The sequence below is a fragment of the Muntiacus reevesi genome, chromosome 1, assembly GCF_963930625.1.
Source record: "Muntiacus reevesi chromosome 1, mMunRee1.1, whole genome shotgun sequence".
Taxonomy (NCBI): Eukaryota; Metazoa; Chordata; class Mammalia; order Artiodactyla; family Cervidae; genus Muntiacus; species Muntiacus reevesi.
The window spans coordinates 105234006-105255507 of record NC_089249.1 but is presented as its reverse complement, the minus strand read 5'-3'; the positions used below and the strand labels follow the sequence as shown (position 1 = coordinate 105255507).

At 38.9% G+C, this 21502-nt stretch overlaps 1 protein-coding gene across 2 annotated transcripts in view; it reads left to right on the top strand.

Annotated features, from left to right (window-relative positions):
- Nucleotides 1-5555, top strand: part of PLPPR4 (phospholipid phosphatase related 4) — a 47840-nt gene extending 42285 nt beyond the window's left edge. For both annotated transcript variants that reach the window (XM_065927685.1, XM_065927678.1), the window contains one exon: nt 3597-5555. In XM_065927685.1, the coding sequence (XP_065783757.1) occupies nt 3597-4925 (1329 nt within the window). In that variant the 3' untranslated portion in view covers nt 4926-5555. The remainder of the gene's footprint in view (nt 1-3596) is intronic.
- The last annotated feature ends 15947 nt before the right edge of the window (nt 5556-21502 follow it).

Sequence of the window (21502 nt, the reverse complement as noted above, 5' to 3'; positions counted from 1 at the left end):
ATACTTCCCACTCATACTTTCTTCAGTGAAGGAGAAAGTCATCAAATGAAAATTGGTGTGCCAGGAACTGTGCATAAACCTGGGTTGTCCCTCGGGTTTCATTGGCAACAAGTGTTACAGAATAAAACTGAGGACTGTCACTCTCCAGTTCATGCATTGCTTTTGTACATGTCTGCTTTTCATGGTGTCTTGGAGTCCAAGGGTTTGGGCTCGAATCTCCGTTCTTCTGCTATCTGGCCAACTTTGTACCCATTCAGAAGCCTGATTCTTCATCTATAAAATGAGGATGATAACTATTTGCCTTATATCATAACAAGGAATCAAACAACTATTAAGCTGAGTTCTGGGCACTGAATTTTGAACAATGTAGGTAGAGGTTATAGCTGTGAAAAGAAGAGAAATGAAAAGCAAAGGAGAAAAGGAAAGATATACCCATTTGAATACAGAGTTCCAAAGAATAGCAAGGAGAGATGAGAAAGCCTACCTCAGTGGTTAGTGCAAAGAAATAGAGGAAAACAATAGAATGGGAAAGACTAGAGATCTCTTCAAGAAAATTAGAGATACCAAGGGAACATTTCATGCAAAGATGGACTCAATAAAGGACATAAATGGTAGGGACCTAACAGAAGCAGAAGATATTAAAGAGGTGGCAAGAATACACAGAAGAGCTGTACAAAAAAAGATCTTCATGACCCAGATAATCACGATGGTGTGATCACTCACCTAGAGCCAGACATCCTGGGATGTGAAGTCAAGTGGGCCTTAGAAAGCATCGCTACGAACAAAGCTAGTGGAGGTGATGGAATTCCAGTTGAGCTACTTCAAATCCTAAACGATGACGCTGTGAAAGTGCTGCACTCAATATGCCAGCAAACTTGGAAAACTCAGCAGAGGCCACAGGACTGGAAAAGGTCAGTTTTCATTCCAATCCCAAAGAAAGGCAATCCCAAAGAATGCTCAAACTACCACACAGTTGTACTCATCTCACACGCTAGTAAAGTAAAGCTCAAAATTCTCCAAGCCAGGCTTCAGCAGTATGTGAACCATGAACTTCCAGATGTTCAAGCTGGATTTAGAAAAGGCAGAGGAACCAGAGATCAAATTGCCAACATCCGTTGGATCATCAGAAAAGCAAGAGAATTCCAGAAAAACATCTATTTCTGCTTTATTGACTATGCCAAAGCCTTTGACTGTGTGGATCACAATAAACTGTGGAAAATTCTGAAAGAGATGGGAATACCAGACCACTGGACCTGACTCTTGAGAAATCTGTATGCAGGTCAGAAAGCAACAGTTAGAACTGGACATGGAACAACAGACTGGTTCCAAATAGGAAAAGGAGTATGTCGAGGCTGTATATTGTCACCCTGCTTATTTAACTTACATGCAGAGCACATCATGAGAAACGCTGGGCTGGATGAAGCACAGGCTGTAATCAAGATTGCCGGGAGAAATATCAATAACCTCAGATATGCAGATGATACCACCCTTATGGCAGAAAGTGAAGAGGAATTAAAGAGCCTCTTGATGAAAGTGAAAGAGGAGAGTGAAAAAGTTGGCTTACAGCTCAACATTCAGAAAACTAAGATCATGGCATCTGGTCCCATCACTTCATGGCAAATAGATGGGGAAACAGTGACAGACCTTATTTTTTGGGGCTCCAAAATCACTGCAGATGGTGACTACAGCCATGAAATTAAAAGATGCGTGCTCCTTGGAAGAAAAGTTATGACCAACCTAGACAGCATATTGAAAAGCAGAGACAATACTTTGCCAATGAAAGTCCATCTAGTCAAGGCTGTGGTTTTTCCAGAGGTCATGTATGGATGTAAGAGTTGGACTATAAAGAAAGCTTAGCACCACAGAATTGATGCTTTTAACTGTGGTGTTGGAGAAGACTCTTGAGAGTCCCTTGGACATCAAGGAGATACAACCAGTCCATCCTAAAGGAAATTAGTCCTGAGTGTTCACTGGAAGACTGATGTTGAAGCTGAAACTCTAATTCTTTGGCCACCGTATGTGAAGGACTGACTCATGGAAAAGACCCTGATGTTGGGAAAGATTGAAGACGGCAGGAGAAGGGGATGACAGAGGATGATATGACTGGATGGCATCACCGACTCGATGGACATGAGTTTGAGTAAACTCCGGGAGTTGGTGATGGACAGGGAGGCCTAGCGTGCTAGAGTCCATGGGGTCTCAAAGAGTTGGACATGATTGAGTGACTGAACTGAACTGAACTGACGTACAGTCTTGTGGAAGATGGTCCTAGACTTATGAATTTAAATACAATTATCAATGGAACATGAGGTAAAGACTGTTTACCCTGAAAACTTTTGTAGTGCAAGCATAGATAGGTATTATTTAGAAGAAGATTTTAGCCAGGAATTAAAATACTTGGAGAGGGAGAAGCCTGACTTTATTCTGCTCCTGTTTACACTCTGTCCTGAAATTATTAATTTTTCCATTCTAAACCAATGCCCTTGTTCTTGTTAGGCACTCTACAAAATATCACATCTGTGGAATTCCTTTGGTTTGATCTGAAAATTAGACAGTGGCTCCCTTCTGTTGAGATTAACACACAAATAGTTATCTGCTTCTGGCTCTTATCTCTAAACTAAGCATCTCAAAAACTGAAAATTCAGCAGGGATTAGATCTCCTACATGTCAAAAGTTTAAAATTCTGAATCTGATCTTTAGCCTTTATCAGATTTTTATCTCCCAAATTAAAAAAAAAATTGATCACCTGAAGACAAGATTAAATAAAACTCAGCTCAACTTTAGTGTAATAATATTGAGTTGATCAAATATTACTTTCAAAATTTAAGATCAGGTTTTACTTGGAAAAGAACTTAGAACCAAATATAGGGACAGTTTCTGCCCTCTTTTCCCAGAACACTCTGTAAAATGCTCCACACATAGGGCTGAGCTCCATGTCAGCTGAGAAGATGTGTGTCTCTGACCTCACTACAAAACCTATGTCATATTTTATGAATGATTTGTTGTTCTCCATTTCCACATGCAGGTATGATTGAATGGTATGATTTCAATCATACCATCAGGAGGTATGATTGAAAATGGAAGGTAAAATACATCAGTTAAGCCATCTGAGTTGTCACTCAACAAGCAGTTCATAAATCCAGAAAAATGAATAGCTTTGAAAAAACAGAAGATGGTTGATTCACACTGTTGCATGGCAGAGACCAACCCAACAGTGTAAAGTAATTTTCATCTAATTGAAAAATAAATTTTAAAAAGAGAAACAGAAGAATGTCCTTATTTCTCTCATTGTCTGACTTCTTTTCTCAAAACAGAGGATAAGATTATCCAAAACATCCGGTGGGATGGAGAAAGGAGAGAAAAACCCAACTAATAATGAAAAATAAGGGACTTTATAGTTCTGAAGAGTTAGTTCCATGGCTGATGGTGTAACTTACAACTATTTCCTGAGTAATTGTACTTTTAGTTTTGGTTATCTGTGTCAGTCAGTGGTGTGTAGAGAACACATCTTTCTGTGCCTCACTACATCCTCCAACGGAAACTCTCAGTAACCATGTCTCCTGGTGGCTGATGTTTATTGTTTCTCCCAACACTAGGGTCTGTATGCTGTGGGGAATTTTCTGCCTAGTGAAGAGAGTGTGTTTCAGCACAGAGAAGCCCTCAGGTCTCTGACAGACCTCAATCAAGACCCCAGCCGAGTTTTATCTGCTAAAAATGGTAGCAGCACTGACGGAATTGCTCACACTGAAGGCATCCTTAACCGAAATCATAGAGATGCTAGCTCCTTGACCAACCTCAAAAGGGCAAATGCAGATGTAGAAATCATCACTCCACGGAGCCCCATGGGGAAGGAGAACATGGTTACCTTCAGCAATACCTTGCCTAGAGCCAACACCCCATCCGTGGAAGACCCTGTGAGAAGAAACGCCACCATTCATGCTTCGATGGATTCTGCTAGATCCAAGCAGCTCCTCACCCAGTGGAAGAATAAGAATGAGAGCCGGAAGCTGTCTCTGCAGGTTATAGAGACCGAGCCGGGCCAGTCACCACCCAGATCCATTGAAATGAGATCAAGCTCGGAGCCGTCCAGGGTGGGGGTCAATGGAGACCACCACGCTCCCAGCAGCAATCAGTACCTCAAGATCCAGCCTGGCACCGTCCCTGGGTGTAACAATAGCATGCCTGGGGGACCAAGAGTATCCATTCAGTCCCGCCCCGGGTCCTCACAGTTAGTGCACATCCCTGAAGAGACGCAGGAAAACATAAGCACCTCTCCCAAAAGCAGCTCCGCCCGGGCCAAGTGGCTGAAAGCCGCGGAGAAGACCGTGGCTTGTAACAGAAGCAACAGCCAGCCTCGCATCATGCAGGTCATAGCCATGTCCAAGCAGCAGGGTGTCCTCCAAAGCAGCCCCAAGAACACTGAAGGCAGCACGGTCTCCTGCACCGGCTCCATCCGCTACAAAACCCTGACGGACCACGAACCCAGTGGGATCGTGAGGGTCGAGGCCCATCCGGAGAACAACAGGCCCATCATACAGATCCCGTCCACCGAAGGCGAAGGCAGTGGCTCCTGGAAATGGAAAGCCCCTGAAAAGGGCAGCCTTCGCCAAACGTACGAGCTCAACGATCTCAACAGGGACTCAGAAAGCTGTGAGTCCCTGAAAGACAGTTTTGGTTCCGGAGATCGGAAGAGAAGCAACATTGACAACAGTGAGCATCACCACCACGGAATCACCACCATCCGCGTCACCCCGGTAGAGGGCAGCGAAATCGGTTCGGAGACTCTGTCCATTTCTTCCTCCCGCGACTCCACCCTGCGGAGAAAGGGCAACATCATTCTAATCCCTGAAAGGAGCAACAGCCCCGAAAACACGAGGAATATCTTCTACAAAGGAACCTCCCCCACACGGGCTTATAAGGATTGAGTGATGGTCATTCAAATCACTTGGGTCACCCCAAGAGACCACGTGTTGTTTCTCCCAGTGCTCTGTTCCAGCGAATTGGGAACCCTCTCACCAAACTAGATTGTCCATCATCAGCCCGCGACTCACTGACACTCGAGAACTATTCCACTCAAACTTGCAGGCTTCACATCAAGGGAAGGGAAAAGCACAATGCAAGAACCTAACTCGTGTGATAATGTGAAGACTCTTCCTAAGACTTACCTTCAAACGCAAAACGGCTGCAGAGGGCAGTATCAAAAGAAAGCGGTTTTCTTCAGTGTATACTATTGTACTTCCTGAATGTGCCAACTTTAGGGTTCTTTCTTTATAATTAGCTGTGGGAATCCAGAACACACGTTTTCCCTACAGCAGAGGCCATGCAGTATTATATATTCATTTTGCAGAATCTGCACCAAAAGCTCACTATGGGTGGTGCTGATTATTATAGTACTTATATGGTGTAAACTCTCAATTTCTATTTAGCTGTGAAATAGTGGTGTGCAATTCCTTGTCAAAGAAATGCTACTGTTATTAAGAAGATGTTGGCTTCTTTGTGTTAGAATAGGACACCCTGCAGCTTCTCTGCAGTGGCTCCGTCACAGTCAAAAAATGAAAAGGTTTTGTGCATTTCTTCAAAATTTTGCTTTCTTCAACAACAAAGATTTATAAGGATATTTTCAGTGAAAGGGAACAACCAGTACTTTTCTGCATAGCTTTTTGCTGCTTACTTTTTATTTCAAGTTACTGCTAATGAAAAACCTGTTTTTAGTGAGTACATCTGCATAATTTAAAGATGTTATTTTTAAGAGTCTTTTGAAATTGATGTGATCATATTTTGCATTTTATGGCTTCTCCTTTATTTATTGATTTAAATTTTTTTATTATAGGTATGTTCTGTTTTTAACGCAAAAATAACAGTTGATATTCCTTGAGTAAAATATACTGCTGTGAATTTATAAACAAGAAATATGAACCAAAACTTGACACTGTGGGTTACACTGCCAGCAGTGTTGATCATATGTTAACCTTAGATGTTTCCAGTCAGCTGGCTTAAATTTCTAATTTAAGTAATCCAAAATTTTCATTTTGTTCCAGATTATTAACATTTTTTGATATCCTGATAACCAGTTAATTAGAGTCACAATGGTTGGGTTTTACCATCTTCTCTAAAATATTTTGTTATTTGTATACTAACAGGATGAATCTGACAAAAAAAATGAAAATTGATAAGTAAAAATATCTCAGAGTATACATTAAGAATGTATTTCTTCAAAATAGATAGGCACAGTTTTTGTGCTCAACGTACAAATAACAGTTTTCGCTACCTATCCTGAATGAAGCCTTCAACTTAAATCAATGGAAACCAATATTGCCAGTCAGAAGAAACTAAAAGCAAAACATTTTGAGGTGTTTTTCCAACTTAAAATTTTAAGTATGAAGAAATATTTGGTTCTTGTAATTTCACATTTAACCTTTTTACACCATTTCTTAAGAATTCTGATGTACATCTCATAATTGCCACGGGGACAAAAGGTAACAACAATGCTGGTTAATCTGATCTCAGTTCAGTTTTCACTGAGAACAGAAGTACTTGTTTAGAGATGAGTAGACCACATTCTTAATCAACTTCTACTGGAAAAGGGCAGAGCTTTCTAGAGTAACCAACTTCCTACAGCATTAGGGATTTAGCTGAAACCAGCAGAATTGAAAACTCTGGCAATAAAATACAGATTCAACTATATCCCTTCTGGCAATTTCCTTCTCAGAGAGGGGAGTGGGAGTAAAATGTTGCCTTCCCCACTTCTCACCACCACCACCATTATGACACTCCTACTGGCTTTTGCCAATTTATAGAGAGAAAGGTGGATTGGTTTTAGTGCTCTGAAGAAAAAAAAAGCTGCAGCATTTCAGGTGCAGTATGATATTTCCTAATCTTTCCTATTTCTTAACAAAAGATTTTAAAGTACTTCTCTAGTCATTGAAGTTTTTTTTCTTTACATGAATATTGATATATTCTTTTTCTACTCAAAGTGCCAAAGGCTACAGTTTTTAATGACTTAAATTGTACCACATTGTTAAGGAAATATATAATGATAGTCGCTAGAACTCAGACCTCTGCATGTGTATTTGATAACACATCTTTTGTAAACAAAAGATTACAAAGAATTATTTGTTTACATTCCACTGGTACCTTAATTTAAAACAAATGAGACTAACAGGTGGTATCTCTTCTTAGTGTTCTATTTATCTTATTTGCTAATGAGAGCACTTCTTCCTTTGTTAGGCTGTGCTTTATTGATAAAATCAAGTATTGAATAAAGAGAGTTAATTATCTTTTTAAAGTAAATAAAATTATGAAGATATATATGATATATATAAAGTATTGTGTTTAATAAAATGTTATGCAATGTTTTCCAAACTGATAAAGTTTGTAAAGTGCTATAATGTATTTTGTTAAGTACAGATCAGAGCTATTGTGTGAGTATATTGTGCTAACATCATAGAAATAAAGATTAGATTTCTTCATCAAAACTGGAACATTTTGATCTTTTACTTCAGACAGAGTATGAATTGATAATACTTTATGGGAAAACAACTGAAAAAATTTGAATAACTCAGAACTGATTATAATTAGAAGAAAGAGTATTGCACTAAGAAGGAAAAGCTTCTCGAACTATGACATATTCCTTATCATTTAGAATTTTGGTTTTATGCTTATTAAAGAAGTTCTTTTAAATTTATTTGAATGAATGAATGAATGAAGTCGCTCAGTCGTGTCTGACTCTTTGAGACCCCGAGGACTGTAGCCTACCAGGCTCCTCCGTCCATGGGATTCCCCAGGCAAGAATACTGGAGTGGGTTGCCATTTCCTTCTCCAGGGGATCTTCCTGACCCAGGGATCGAACCTGGGTCTCCTGCATTGGAGGTAGATGCTTTAATCTCTGAGCCATTTAGACCTAGATTTTTTGCAAATCAATGTTACAGAGTATTGAAAAAGAAAATAGGAAAGAATCATTTGTGTAAGTACCCCTTATACTATGATTGGATAAGTAACCCTGATCCTAATACATTTCTCATGAGGTATCAGGTGAGTGGATTCTGGGTTATATACATAAGAAGTTATCATTAAAACCATATCATTTATACCTTTTACAAGTCAAGTCTTTACTTGATATCTATGGGTTATTTCATATTCAAATTCAAATGGAATATGGAAATTCATTATTCAGAAAATAATTTAATTAAAATAATTCAAGGAAATCAAAAGGAATTGAAATGGTTTAATCTAAAAGGGAAATGTGGCCTGGAAAATGGGTAATGGTTTGTTTGTGACAGTGTTTCATTTTCTCTGCTTACTAAATGTCTCCTGTCTTTATTCTGTAGAAAGTTTCTACTGTGCTCTAGGATCGAATGCTACAGTTTGAAGGAAATATAGATTTCAGTCATAGTATATGATATTACACGCTTCCCTGGTGACTCAGGTGGTAAAGAATCTTCCTGCAATGCAGGAGACCTGGGTTCAATCCCTGGGTTGGGAAGATCCCTGGAGGACGGCATGGCAACCCACTCCAGTATTCTCACCTGGAGAATCCCCATGGACAGAGGAGCCTGGTGGGCTACAGTCCATGGGGTCGCAAAGAGTGGGACACGACCAAGCGACTAAGCATAGCACATATGATATTACAGATGAGACCCAATAATCGGAAATTCCCAGTGACAATGCTTCCTAATGGTTAAAAAAGAGAGAGAGAGAGAAGAAAGCAAAATGTCTAGATGAGTCCTCTGGTACAGAAATGACTCTCATCTCACTGGCCATACAATTGTCAATGAAAGCCCCTAACTGCTAGTGTTTATTCACTATCATCAATGAGAAGGAGGGGCAAACTGAGCAAAGCTACAGTTCTGCCACCAATTCTGTTTAACAAACTTACTGAGTCTTCATTTTGTCTCCTTTACTCCTTCTTCATTAAAATTTTCAGTCATAGCCTAAGAGACAAATTTACCTAAACTCTAGGGTTAGATTTTAAAAATAGTACATTTGACAAGTAGGTGAATGAATTTAAAGAAGAAAAAAATATGAAATCACATTCGTGTATAATCTCCCTTCCTCTCAATCACCTCCTGACACTACACCTCCTACTAACTGGTTCTATTCCTGGGTTGGGAAGATCCCCTGGAGAAGGAAATGGCAATCCATTCAGTATTCTTGCCTGGAGAATTCCATGGACAGAGGAGCCTGGAGGGCTACAGTCCATGTGTTCACAGAGTCGAACATGACTGAGTGACTAACAGACAAACACAAACACACACACTAACTTATAGAAAGAAAGCTAGATATTCTCTATAAGAGGAACTTTCCCCCCCACAAACTCCCTGGTTGTAGTTTGTTCCTTCTAGCATGCGATATCCCTCTGAGAAATGATAAGTAGTTTTGAATATTAGGTAAACTAATTCCACTCCACCTCTAGCCCAGTCTTTCCCATTCTGCATCTAAATTAAATAATCACAGATATTTCTGGAGGTCTGTGTGTTTGTGTTAGTCATTCAGTTGTGCCTGACTATCTGTGACCCCACAGACTGTAGCCCAATAGGCTCTTCAGTCGATGGAATTTCCCAGGCAAGAATACTGGAATGGGTTGCCATTTCCTTCTCCAGGGGATCTTTCCAACCCAGGAATTGAACCCCCATCTCCTGCATTGCAGGTAGATTCTTTATCATCTGAGCCACCAGAGTATAAAAAGAGACATTAAAAAAATAAACTCAAAATAAGTCAAAGACTTAAATGTAAAACTAAAAAATTTTTAGAAAAAATATAGGAGAAAATCTTTAGGATATAGAACAAACACTAGCTGCTAGTCCTTGGTTAGATATGTGTCTGCAAATATTTTTTTTTCAGTCTGTAGTTTATCTATCATCCTTTGAATAGAGTCTTTCAAAGAGCAAAGTTTGTCTTTATGGGTCATTTTTTAAAAGTCAAACTAGACTTTATAAAAAAAAATCTTCAAAACTCAACAGTAAAAACTTCAATAACAGTAAACAGAAGAGACTAAAAGAGAAAAACAGTAAAATAAAAATGGATAAAGACATGAACAGACATTTCAAAGAGGATATATAGATAACAAATAAGCATATGAATCGATGTTCAAAACTATTAGTCATTTCAGAAATACAAATTAAAGTCACAATGAAATATTACTACATACCTATAAGGATGACTAAAATTTTAAAAAATGATGATACCAAACGCTAACAAGAACGTGGACAAACTGCATCACTGACACATTGCTGGTGGGAATATAAAATAGTATAAACTCTCTGTAAAACAGTTAGGCAATTTCTTTTTTAAAAAAACTAAATTTACATTTATATTTCCTAGGATTTGTACTCTTGGGCATTTATCCACAGAAATAAAAATTTATGTCCCCAAGAAAAATGGTACCCATGTATTCATCTTAGTTTTATTATTAATAGCCCCAAACTGAAAATAATCCTGACGTCCTTCCTTGAGTGAGTTGTTTAGCAAACTGTTATACAACCATATCATGGACTACTACTCAGCAATAAAAAGAAATGAACTATGATACATGCAACTGAATGAATCTCCAGGGTGCTATGCTGAATGAAAAAGCCAAAAGGTTATACCTGTATGATTCCATCTCACACAACACAGATAGGAGCAGTCCATGGCTAGAGAAGTTGTTTTTACCATCTTTAATATATGGCTTCCAAAGTTGCTCTAGTTGACATGATTTCCCAGGAGGATTGGGGTTGGGAGGGAGGAAGTCCAGGATAAGCAGCTTTGTCTTTAAGAAAATGGCACTGAAGTTGTATCTGTCAAATATAATCCACCCAATGGGAGCAAACTGAATTATCCTGTGGCAAAAGATGCCAGAGAATGTAGTCTCTTGGTCAGAGGACTTATTACCAACTAAAAGTTTGTGTCTTCTCTAGCCAGATGGAAAAGAATCAGAATGGTTTCTGAATGATAACAATCAGTCTCTGTCTTACAGCTTCAAGACTCTTCATAGTACAACCTAAGACCCTTATAAACCACTACTTTTCCATACACACCTATTGTGCAATAGGTTTCACGTCTACATTTGTGTGTGTATTTGGCTGTGTGCCTGTGGTTTATTCTTAACTCTCCTTCCAGAAAGTCTTTGCATTCATTTTTAAATCTCTTTTGTCCTTCAAGACTAAATCTCAATCTTCCCCTATGCAACTTTAGAGCTAGAAGGGATTTAACAGATATAACACATCATTTTAGGTATAATCAACCTAATTATCTATGTATCAAGAAAAGTAAGACACATGAGAAGTGACTTACTCAGAGTCACACAACTGGTAGGTGCCAGGAGGGTATTGAGAGCAGGAAACAACTACCTTCTGTTCATTTTGTAGTTTCTAATGTTTAGCACATCACCTACCACATAGGTTAGACACTAAGAAACCATTTGCAATGAATAGATGTTTGAATGAATGAATGATATATTATGACACCAGAGTTGGTACCTTTTTCAAAAAGGTTGAGTGATCTCTTTCTTTTGAGAATGTTGGTAGACCTGTGTTTTTCATGGCCAATGTATTCACAGTTATATAATTTGTACAATTAATCACCAATTAACAAGACATTGAATATTTACTACAGACAAGACTGTAAGCTCTTTATATGCAGCACCTAACACAATAAGTGATCAATAAATATAAGAATATTTGAAAGAGTACAGTATGTTCTACCTATTATGTGTGAAAAATTCATGAAATAAGTAAATAGAATTTATTATATGAAAGAAAAATTATGAAGGGTCTTGGAACAGAAAGAAATAGTTGTTCATTTGATCACTCTCTGAAGTTCCACAGTTCTCAGAAATCCCTTCATGATTTTGAAGCCAAATTTATTTATATTTTTCTCTTTTTTCTTTTTTGAAACATCTTTTAAAAATGTTGACATGGTGTAAGCCAGATTTCTTGGAACAAGCTGTCTTCTCACAATAGATGTGATTTTGCAACAGTTGTTTGTTCAAATGTTCCCACCTCCACAGTAATTTCTGTACAGGCAAGTGCCATTGAGGAATACTTATTATACTTAAGCTATGACTAAACTGTGAAAGTCCCTCAGTCCAGTCTGACTCTTGGCGACCCCACGGACTAATTCTCCAAGCCAGAATCCTGGAGTGGGTAACTTTTTCCCTTCTCCAGCATATCTTCCCAACCCAGGAATCAAACCAGGGGTCTCCTGCATTGCAGGTGGATTCTTTACCACCTGAGCTATCAGGGAAGCCCCTGTGTTTTTCATGGCCAATGTATTCACACTTATAAAATTTGTACAATTAATCACCAGTTAATAAGACATTGAATATTTACTACACACTAAATTGTAAACTTTTTATGTGCACCAGGACCCAGAGACCCAACAGAGACTGAGCCAGAACTGTGTTTGGGTGTCTCCTGCAGAGGAACGGGTCAGCAGCGGCCTGCCACGGGGGCAGGGGCTCTGGGTGCAGCAGACCTGGGTATGGCAAAAGCCTTCTTGGAGGAGGTCACCATTAACCCCACCATAGAGTCCCAGAACTTACATAGGACTGGGGAAACAGACTCCTGGAGAGCACAAACAAAACCTTGTTTGCACCAGGACACGGGAGAAAGGAACAGTGGTCTCACAAGAGACTAACCCAGATTGCCCATGAATGTCTAGGAGTCTCTGGCAGAGGCATGGGTTGGCAGTGGCCTGCTGCAGGGTCAGGGGCACTGAGTGTGGCAGTATCTGAGTATGGGAGCTTTTGAAGGAGGTCTCCATTATCTTCATTGCTGGGAGCAGTTATGGGAGGTCCTGCCCGTGACAAGGTCATGAAGAAAATACTGGGCAGGCAAGGCCATCCGGGACCCCATCCATGACAAGGTCACGAGGAAAAAACCTGACATGCAAGGCCGTCTAGGATAAAGGACCTTCCAGGTTGGCCTCAGCCTCTACCCCACCCTGTATCCTCCCCCCTTTTTCTGTTGTTGTTCTTGTTTGCCCTGTTGCAGATTCTTGTGTAGCCTGCCGAGAGCTCTCCTGCTCCTCTTTCACTGAATGAGGACCAACTTAAAACCCTAATTAATAAATCTCCTGGATGCTGGTACCCTATGAAGGGGCCAGGGATGAAGGAAATGCTTCCATTCAAACATTTTGCTAGCATCCTGGCTTGTTTGATAAATGTGTGATCTCATTGCACAAAATGCTCTTGATTATTCTAAACATCCTAAACACAGTACACTAACAAAAGAAACTATTAAGCATAGGCCCCTCCACGGGGTGAGAAAAGCTCCACAAATAAAAGCCACAAATGTGCCTAATAGAAAATACTTTAGATAGAGTTTAGCTGGCGACTTCTTGCAGGTAGTTAACTTTTAGACTAAGAGCCTATTTTGTGCCATATCTGCTGTTTTTGCAGTCCTTCGCATTTCTGTTCTGTAAAAATGTAATCCTATCTAGTTCCCATGGAGATGATGCTTATTAGAAAGAAAATAGATTAATTATAAGAAAAACAGGGTCAGCTACTGAAGTTGCTTAAGTCACACCAGGTGCAAGCCGTAAAATGTTAGCAGGCCTGAAGGCCAAATGATAAGAAAGACTTGTGAACGAAAGTATGTGGGTGACATCCTGTTTCTGTTGAAGGTCAAGTTGCTGTAATGTTTTGAGGTGCCCTGTGTGTAAGCAATATGCACTTCCCCCAAAGATGTTGTTAAGGCTATAAAGGGGCCATGCAAAAATAAACTTCAGACTCAGCCCCGAGCTTTGTGTCACTCTCTCTCTCATTCGCCGACGCCGTTCATCCTGAGGGTTCCCCTGGATCCTGCTGGGGCTGGACCCTGGCACTTCATTACCTCCACCATAGTTTGGCCTCAGGTCAAACAACAGGGAGGGAACACACCCCCACCAATCAACAGAATATTGGAATAAGGATTTACATAGCATGGCCCAGCCCATCAGAACAAGACCCAGTATCCCCCTTAGTCAGTCGCTCCCATCAGGAAGCTTCCATAAGCCTCTTTTTCTTATCCATCAGAGGGCAGACAGAATGAAAAACACAACCACAGACTACTAACCAAGCTGATCAAATGGACTACAGCCTTGTCTAACTCAATGAAACATTTGGGTGTAGGGCCACCCAAATGGATGGGTCATGATGGAGAGTTCTGACAAAATGCGGTCCACTGGAGAAGGGAATGGCAAACCACTTCAGTATTCTTCCTTTGAGAACCCCATGAACAGTATGAAAAGGCAAAAATATAGGATACAGAAAGATAAATTCCCCAGGTCGGTAGATGCCCCATATGCTACTGGAGATAGGTGGAGAAATAACTCCAGAAAGAATGAAGAGATGGAGCCAAAGCAAAGAACAACACCCAGCTGTGGATACAACTGGTGATGCAAGTAAAGTCTGATGCTGTAAAGAGCGATATTGCATAGGAACCTGGAATGTTAGGTCCATGAATCAAGGCAAATTGGAAGTGGTCAAACAGGAGATGGCAGGAGTGAACATCAATGTTTTAGGAATCAGCAAACTAAAATGGACTGGAATGGGTGAACTTAACTTAGATGACCATTCTATCTACTACTGTGTGCAAGAATCCCTTAGAAGAAATGGAGTAGCCATCATAGTAAACAAAAGACTCTAAAATGCAGTACTTGGATGCAATCTCAAAAACAACAGAATGATCCCTGTTCGTTTTCAAGGCATATCATTCAATATCACAGTAATCCAAGTCTATGTCCCGACCAGTAATGCTGAAGAAGCTGAAATTGAATGATTCTGTGAAGACGTACAAGACCTAGACTAACACCCAAAAAAGATGTCCTTTTCATTACAGGGGACTGGAATGCAAAAGAAGGAAGTCAAAAAACACCTGGAGTAACAGGCAAATTTGGCCTTGGAGTACGGAATGAAGCGGGGCAAAGGCTAACAGAGTTCTGCCAAGAGAACGCACTGGTCATAGCAAACACCCTCTTCCAACAAGGCAAGAGAAGACTCTACACACGGACATCACCAGATGGTCAATACTGAAATCAGATTGATTATACTCTTTGCAGCCAAAGATGGAGAAGCTCTATATAGCCAGCAAAAACGAGACCGGGAGCTGACTGTAGCTCAGATCACGAACTCCTTATTGCCAAATTCAGACTTAAATTGAACAAAGTAGGGAAAACTACTAGACCATACTCATATGACCTAAATCATATCCCTTACAATTATACAGTGGAAGTGACAAATAGATTCAAGGGATTAGATCTGATAGACAGAGTGCCTAAAGAACTATGGATAGAATTTCGTGACATTTTGCAGGAGACAATGATCAATACAATCCCCAAGAAAAAGAAATGCAAAAAGGCAAAATGGTTGTCTGAGGAGGCCTTACAAATAGCTGAGAAAATAAGAGAACTGAAAGTCAAAGGAGAAAGGGAAAGATATACCTATTTGAATGCAGAACTCCAAAGAATAGCAAGGAGAGATAAGAAAGCCTTCCTCAGTGATTGATGCAAAGAAATAGAGGAAAACAATAGAATGGGAAAGACTAGAGATCTTTTCAAGAAAATTAGAGACACCAAGGGAACATTTCATGCAAAGATGGGCTCAATAAAGGACAGAAATGGTATGGACCTAGAAGAAGCAGAAGATATTAAAAAGAGGAAGCAAGAATACACAGAAGAACTGTACACAAAAGATTTTTATGACCCAGATAAGCATGATAGTGTGATCACACACCTAGAGCCAGCCATCCTGGAATGTGAAGTCAAGTGGGCGTTAGGAAACATTACTATAACAAAGCTAGTGAAGTTGATGGAATTCCAGCTGAGCTATTTCAAGTCCTGAAAGATGAGGCTGTGAAAGTGCTGTACTCAATATGCCAGCAAATTTGGAAAACTCAGCAGTGGCCACAGGAGTGGAAAAGGTCAGTTTTCATTCCAATCCCAAAGAAAGGAAAATGCCAAAGAATGTTCAAACTACCACACAATTGCACTCATCTCACATGCTAGCAAAGTAATGCTTAAAATTCTCCAAGGCAGGTTTCAACAGTATGTGAACCAAGAACTTCCAGATGTTCAAACTGGATTTAGAAAAGGCAGAGGAATCAGAGATCCAATTGCCAACATTTGCTGGATCATCAAGAAAGCAAGAGAGTGCCAGAAAAGCATCTACTTCTGCATTGTTCACTATGCCAAAGCCTTTAACTGTGTGCATCACGACAAACTGTGGAGAATTCTTCAAGAGACAGGAATACCAGATCACCTGATCTGCCTCCTGAGAAACCTGTATGCAGGTCAGGAAACAACAGTTAGAACTGGACATGGAACAACAGACTGGTTCCAAATTGGGAAAGGAGTATGTCAAGGCTGTATATTGTCACCCTGCTTATTTAACTTATATGCAAAGTACATCATGAGACATGCCAGGCTGGATGAAGCACAAGCTGGAATCAAGATTGTCAGAAGAAATATCACTAACCTCAGATATGCAGATGACACTACCCATACGGCAGAAAGCAAAGAAGAACTAAAGAGCCTCTTGATGAAAGGAAAGAGGAAAATGAAAAAGTTGGCTTAAAATTCAACATTCAGAAAGCTAAGATCAAGGCATCTGGTCCCATCACTTCATGGCAAATAGATGGGGATAGAGTGGAAACATTGACAGATCTTATTTTTTTGGGCTCCAAAATCACTCCAGGTGGTGACTGCAGCCTTGAAATAAAAGATGCTTCCTCCTTGGAAGAAAAGTTATGACCAACCTAGACAGCCTATTGAAAAGCAGAGACATTACTTTGCCAACAAACATTCATCTAGTCAAAGCTATGGTTTTTTTTTTAGTCATGTATGGATGTGAGTGTTGGACTATAAAGAAAGCTGAGCACCAAAGATTTGATGCTTTTGAACTGTGGTGCTGGAAAAGAACTCTTGAAAGTCCCTTGGACTCTAAGGAGATCCAACCGGTCTCTCCTAAGGGAAATTGGTCCTGAATATTCATTGGAAGGACTGATGCTGAAGCTGAAACTCCAATACCTTGGCCACCTGAAGCGAAAAACTGACTCACTGGAAAAGAGACTGATGTTGGGTAAGATTGAAGACAGGAGGAGAAGCCAACGATAGGGTATGAGATGGTTGGATGGCATCACTAACTCTATAGACATAAGTTTGAGTAAGCTCCGGGAGTTGGTGATGGACAGGGAGGCCTGGCATGCTGCAGTCCATGGGGTCTCAAAGAGGTGGACATGACTGAGCGACTGAACTGAACTGATCACTGAAAAAATAGCAAGCACTGCATAGTCCGCATTCAAGTTTATTTTTCAAATTCAAAATTAGTTATTAGAGTCCTGGATTATAGCAATTTATTTAGATCTGGCATGTCCACTGGTCTCATATTCTCACCCCATCTGCCACTAGGATATCACAATTATTTTCAGAATTATGGAGTAGCAGAAGAGTCTTTGGGATCAGGCTGATAAGTTTTCAAATTCTAAATCAACCTACTGTGTTCCCATTTCCTGTATAATAGGGATAATAATTTAGAGTTGTTATGGAGATTAAATAAATATATGCAAAGCATTTAAAACACTCTGTGGCAGTGGCAGTACATTTGTTCTTAATCTTGAGCATTGTTTTCTGATTTCTTTATCTCTAGTCCTCATCTCTCCTAGAACTCTAGAACTGTAATATGCAACTCACTAGTTGATTGATATCTCTACTTACATATGTACAATTGTCTCAATTTAACATTTTCAGAATACATTTTCTGATTTATAGTCCCAAATTTACTTCTCCTTCTTAGTAATAGCAAACTGTCCTTCCCCCACTACAACTATTAAAGCAAAGCAAAAAGATGTAAGCTAAGCTATATTTTTTTTAGAGCTGCTGCTGCTGCTTTAAAGCTACATATATATATTTAATCTAAGCTATATATTTCATTCCTTTTTCTTACCAGTTATTACGGCATTACCACAAGTGGTAAAAAGTAAACACAACTTGTGAGAAATGGAGAACACTTAGTACAACCCTGGATGAATTACTCACCAATTCTGTGACCTTGAGCAACTCCTCTAGCCTTTCTGAGAACTCTGCATTTATTTTATTTATTTTTAAATAAATAAATTTATTTAAATTTATTAAAAGAATGGTTTGTTGGGAGAATTCAATAAGATTATAAATCATACCCCAGCTGTCACTTCTATGATCATTTTTAAGCATCATGAGGTAGTGTTTTTTAGGAAATAAAGGCAGATTGTTATCTCAGATCCTGTCTTTGTGTGAGTGTATGTGTGTTTTAATTTATTTATTTTTTATTGAAGGATAATTGCTTTACAGAATTTTGCTGTTTTCTGTGAAATCTCAACATGAATCAGCCATAGTTTTTAAAATAATTTTTGTTGGAATATAGTTGCTCTCAGATCATATCTTGAGTTATCCACCCACCGGTTGCTTCCCAGCCTATTGTGTTGGTGTATGCTACGTCTCTGCTTGTCACCACCAAGGATGATTAGACAGGCAGGCTTAATACAACACTGTTCTTTTCACTTAGGTTTAATGGGAGGAAGAGTGAGGAGAGGCAGCTTGTTATGGCTCCATTCTTTTGTTCTCCACACCATCACACACGAGTCTATATTGATACAACCAAGTAACCATAGGAACTTGTAAACATGGAAGGTAAAAATATTAAAGCTTTTGTGCTAAACATTGATTTCCTGTAATTAAAGAAAGAAGAATCTAGGAAGTTTAACTCTTCGTAAAGGTCCTTAATTGATTGCCTTAGTTTCTCACTTTGCTTTGATTCTTTATTATTGAAACACCTTTTTTATCTCTAGTATCCATTGAGCAAATCTCTCATGCATTATTGACATGGGCCAGTTTCAGCCGATTCCACCTATCTTTTCTTAAGCTCTAAGTGTTAGAATAATGTCCTAGGAAGCGAGGTTCTGGGAGAGTGTGGAGAGGACTTCAGCTGCCCAAGTGCCACCAAGAAATTTAAATTTGGACCCTTTGAGATTTTCCCATCAAATGAGTTATAGATAGGAACTGCTGATTCTTTCACCAATTAACTATTGAATTCTCTCTGTCTCTTTCTAATGTGAATATTTCTGTTTCTTTCCTTTCTTTCCTAAGCACTGCTATCTCAATTTCCATCCTCTTATATTTTCTTATAATTCTTTGAGTTCTTATATCTCAGTTGTAGATAGGCGTTGTTGATTCTTTCACCAATTAACTATTGGATTCTCTCTGTCTCTTTCTAATGTGAATATTTCTGTTTCCTTCCTTTCTTTCCTAAGCACTGCTATCTCAATTTTCATTCTCTTATATTTTCTGATAATTCTTTGAATTTTTATATCTCTTCTTCTCTGGAAGAATTTTTGTATTTCTTGATACTTAAGAATAAGTGTTCATTAACTTTTGTGATATTATTTTCCTTAGTTTAGTCTTCATGTTCAGTTGTGTCCAACTCTTTGTGACCCCATGGACTGTAGCCCACCAAGCTCCTCTGTCCATGGGATTCTTCCGGTAAGAATATTGGAGTGAGTTGTCATTTCTTACTCCAGGAGATCTTCCCAACCCAGGGATCGAACCCACGTCTCCTGTTTCTCCTGCATAGGCAGGTGGATTCTTTACCACTGCACCTGGGAAGCCCAATGAATAGGATATTTGATATTTATTAAAGTAATGATAAATCTACTGCTCAAATATTAAATACATATATTTATATAATAACAAAGAAAATTTCATTTAGAGCAGGACTTTAAGAAATATAAAATCCAGCCATAAGGCAATGTTGGTTTAATTAGACTAATGTTAGTCACTGCACAAATCAGTACTCAGGGGAGAACATAGTGCAGACTCCATTCCACACCAGTAAGGGGTTTCTTTCCCAGTCCACTAGAGCCATTATCTTCACAATCTTAATTCTACATTTTAATCAGTACCCCAGGTGATAATTATTCACCTAGCATTTGGAAAATATTCCATTGGGCAGTATTCATCAGAACAGGAACTATGTTTTTGCATTGTATTTCAAGTGCCAACTAAAGTGCATTGGTGGTGGAGAAACTCAAAAGCATCCATTTGAATTTACTAAATTCTCCTGACAATTTAAGTATTGCTGTTTCAATTTGAAAAATGAGAGACAAAAACTTGAAGAAGTTAGAAGACTCTGTCAAACTACTAACTAGTAAGCTTGCTAGTGAGTTTGTTAATCGGACAGGCCATATTTTGGGATTGTAACTATGTATGTGATGGTGTGCCACAAGAATCTGACTTTTCTTCCTTATTAGTGAGTATCTGGCTCAAAAATGTCCAACTCATTCAGTTTGGAGGACACATTTAGATTTGGAGATAAGTGGAGCAAGAAATTTAATCCATCAAAATTCCATCAAGGGAAATTAGCTTGGAAAGTTCCTTATCAATAGCAAAAAAAATATTGCTCCATTCGATAATGGACCTTTGAACAGAGGCCTTGTTCTAATATGAGTTCAGTTTCTCATTTATTATTTTTGTTGTTGTCATTAAAAAAAATAGCACAGTTTGTTTAGAATCCCTTAAAAGCGGTCTTGGGGGAAAAACATAAGGGACTCTTTCAAAATCCAAGATGATCTAGGGTAGGATTCCTATCTCTAAACTGAGTTTTTGATCGATTTCTAACATTTTGTTAATTGATAGACACCAGGATCATAGCAGGAGCCTCCACATTCATGCTGTCTCAGAGCTGAGATGTTCCCAGTGAGCAATCATCACCTTTCAGCTCTGTTATCCATATGCTGACCACTTCCACACATGCCTTGCAAGGCTCTGGAGCATCATCAGTGGTTGGCCTCATTAACAAGTCAGAGAAAATTTTCTAGTTCTTGTGGTCTAGATTGTTAAACATATATAAATCTATGACGTGGCTTTGTGCATGCCTGTGCAAAAGAAAACATATGGTTGTTAATATGTTAGTGGAAGCTTCTAAATAGTGATTGTATGAATATTTCATGTTTCCTCCTGGCTTTGCTTCTGTAACCTGTTTCTAAAGGGATAAAAAGAGAGAAAAGAGGACAAAAGAGTTCAGTTTCCATAGGAACGAACATAACCATGGAAAAAAACCTGTTAAAGCTAGAGTATTGCCTGAAGGGAAACTAAACTCATGCCACCAGAGAGTTATGAGCAACACATTTATCTAATTCAGTTACATTTTCAAAAGTCATGTTTAAAACCTTCCATAGTGATAGACTACCATACGAAAATTAACTATCTGGTCTCTGAAAACCAAAATACTTTAAATCAGTATATTAACTATATTTTAAAAATTTTTGGTTGGTACTATTAGAATATGGAGGAAAAAGTCAGCTAAAGCACAAATATTCTAGGAGAAATTTAAAGTATTACAAAATAATCACTTTTTCTAAAATATTAACTTTGTAGTACATCTAACTATAAACACACTAAGTATGTAACAGAGAGCCTGAAGAATCAAAAAATAATAATAAAGTAATAAATAACTTTTAAAAGTTCTCTAAATTTACAAGATGAATTAAAAGCAAAAAATTCAATTTAAAAGAAA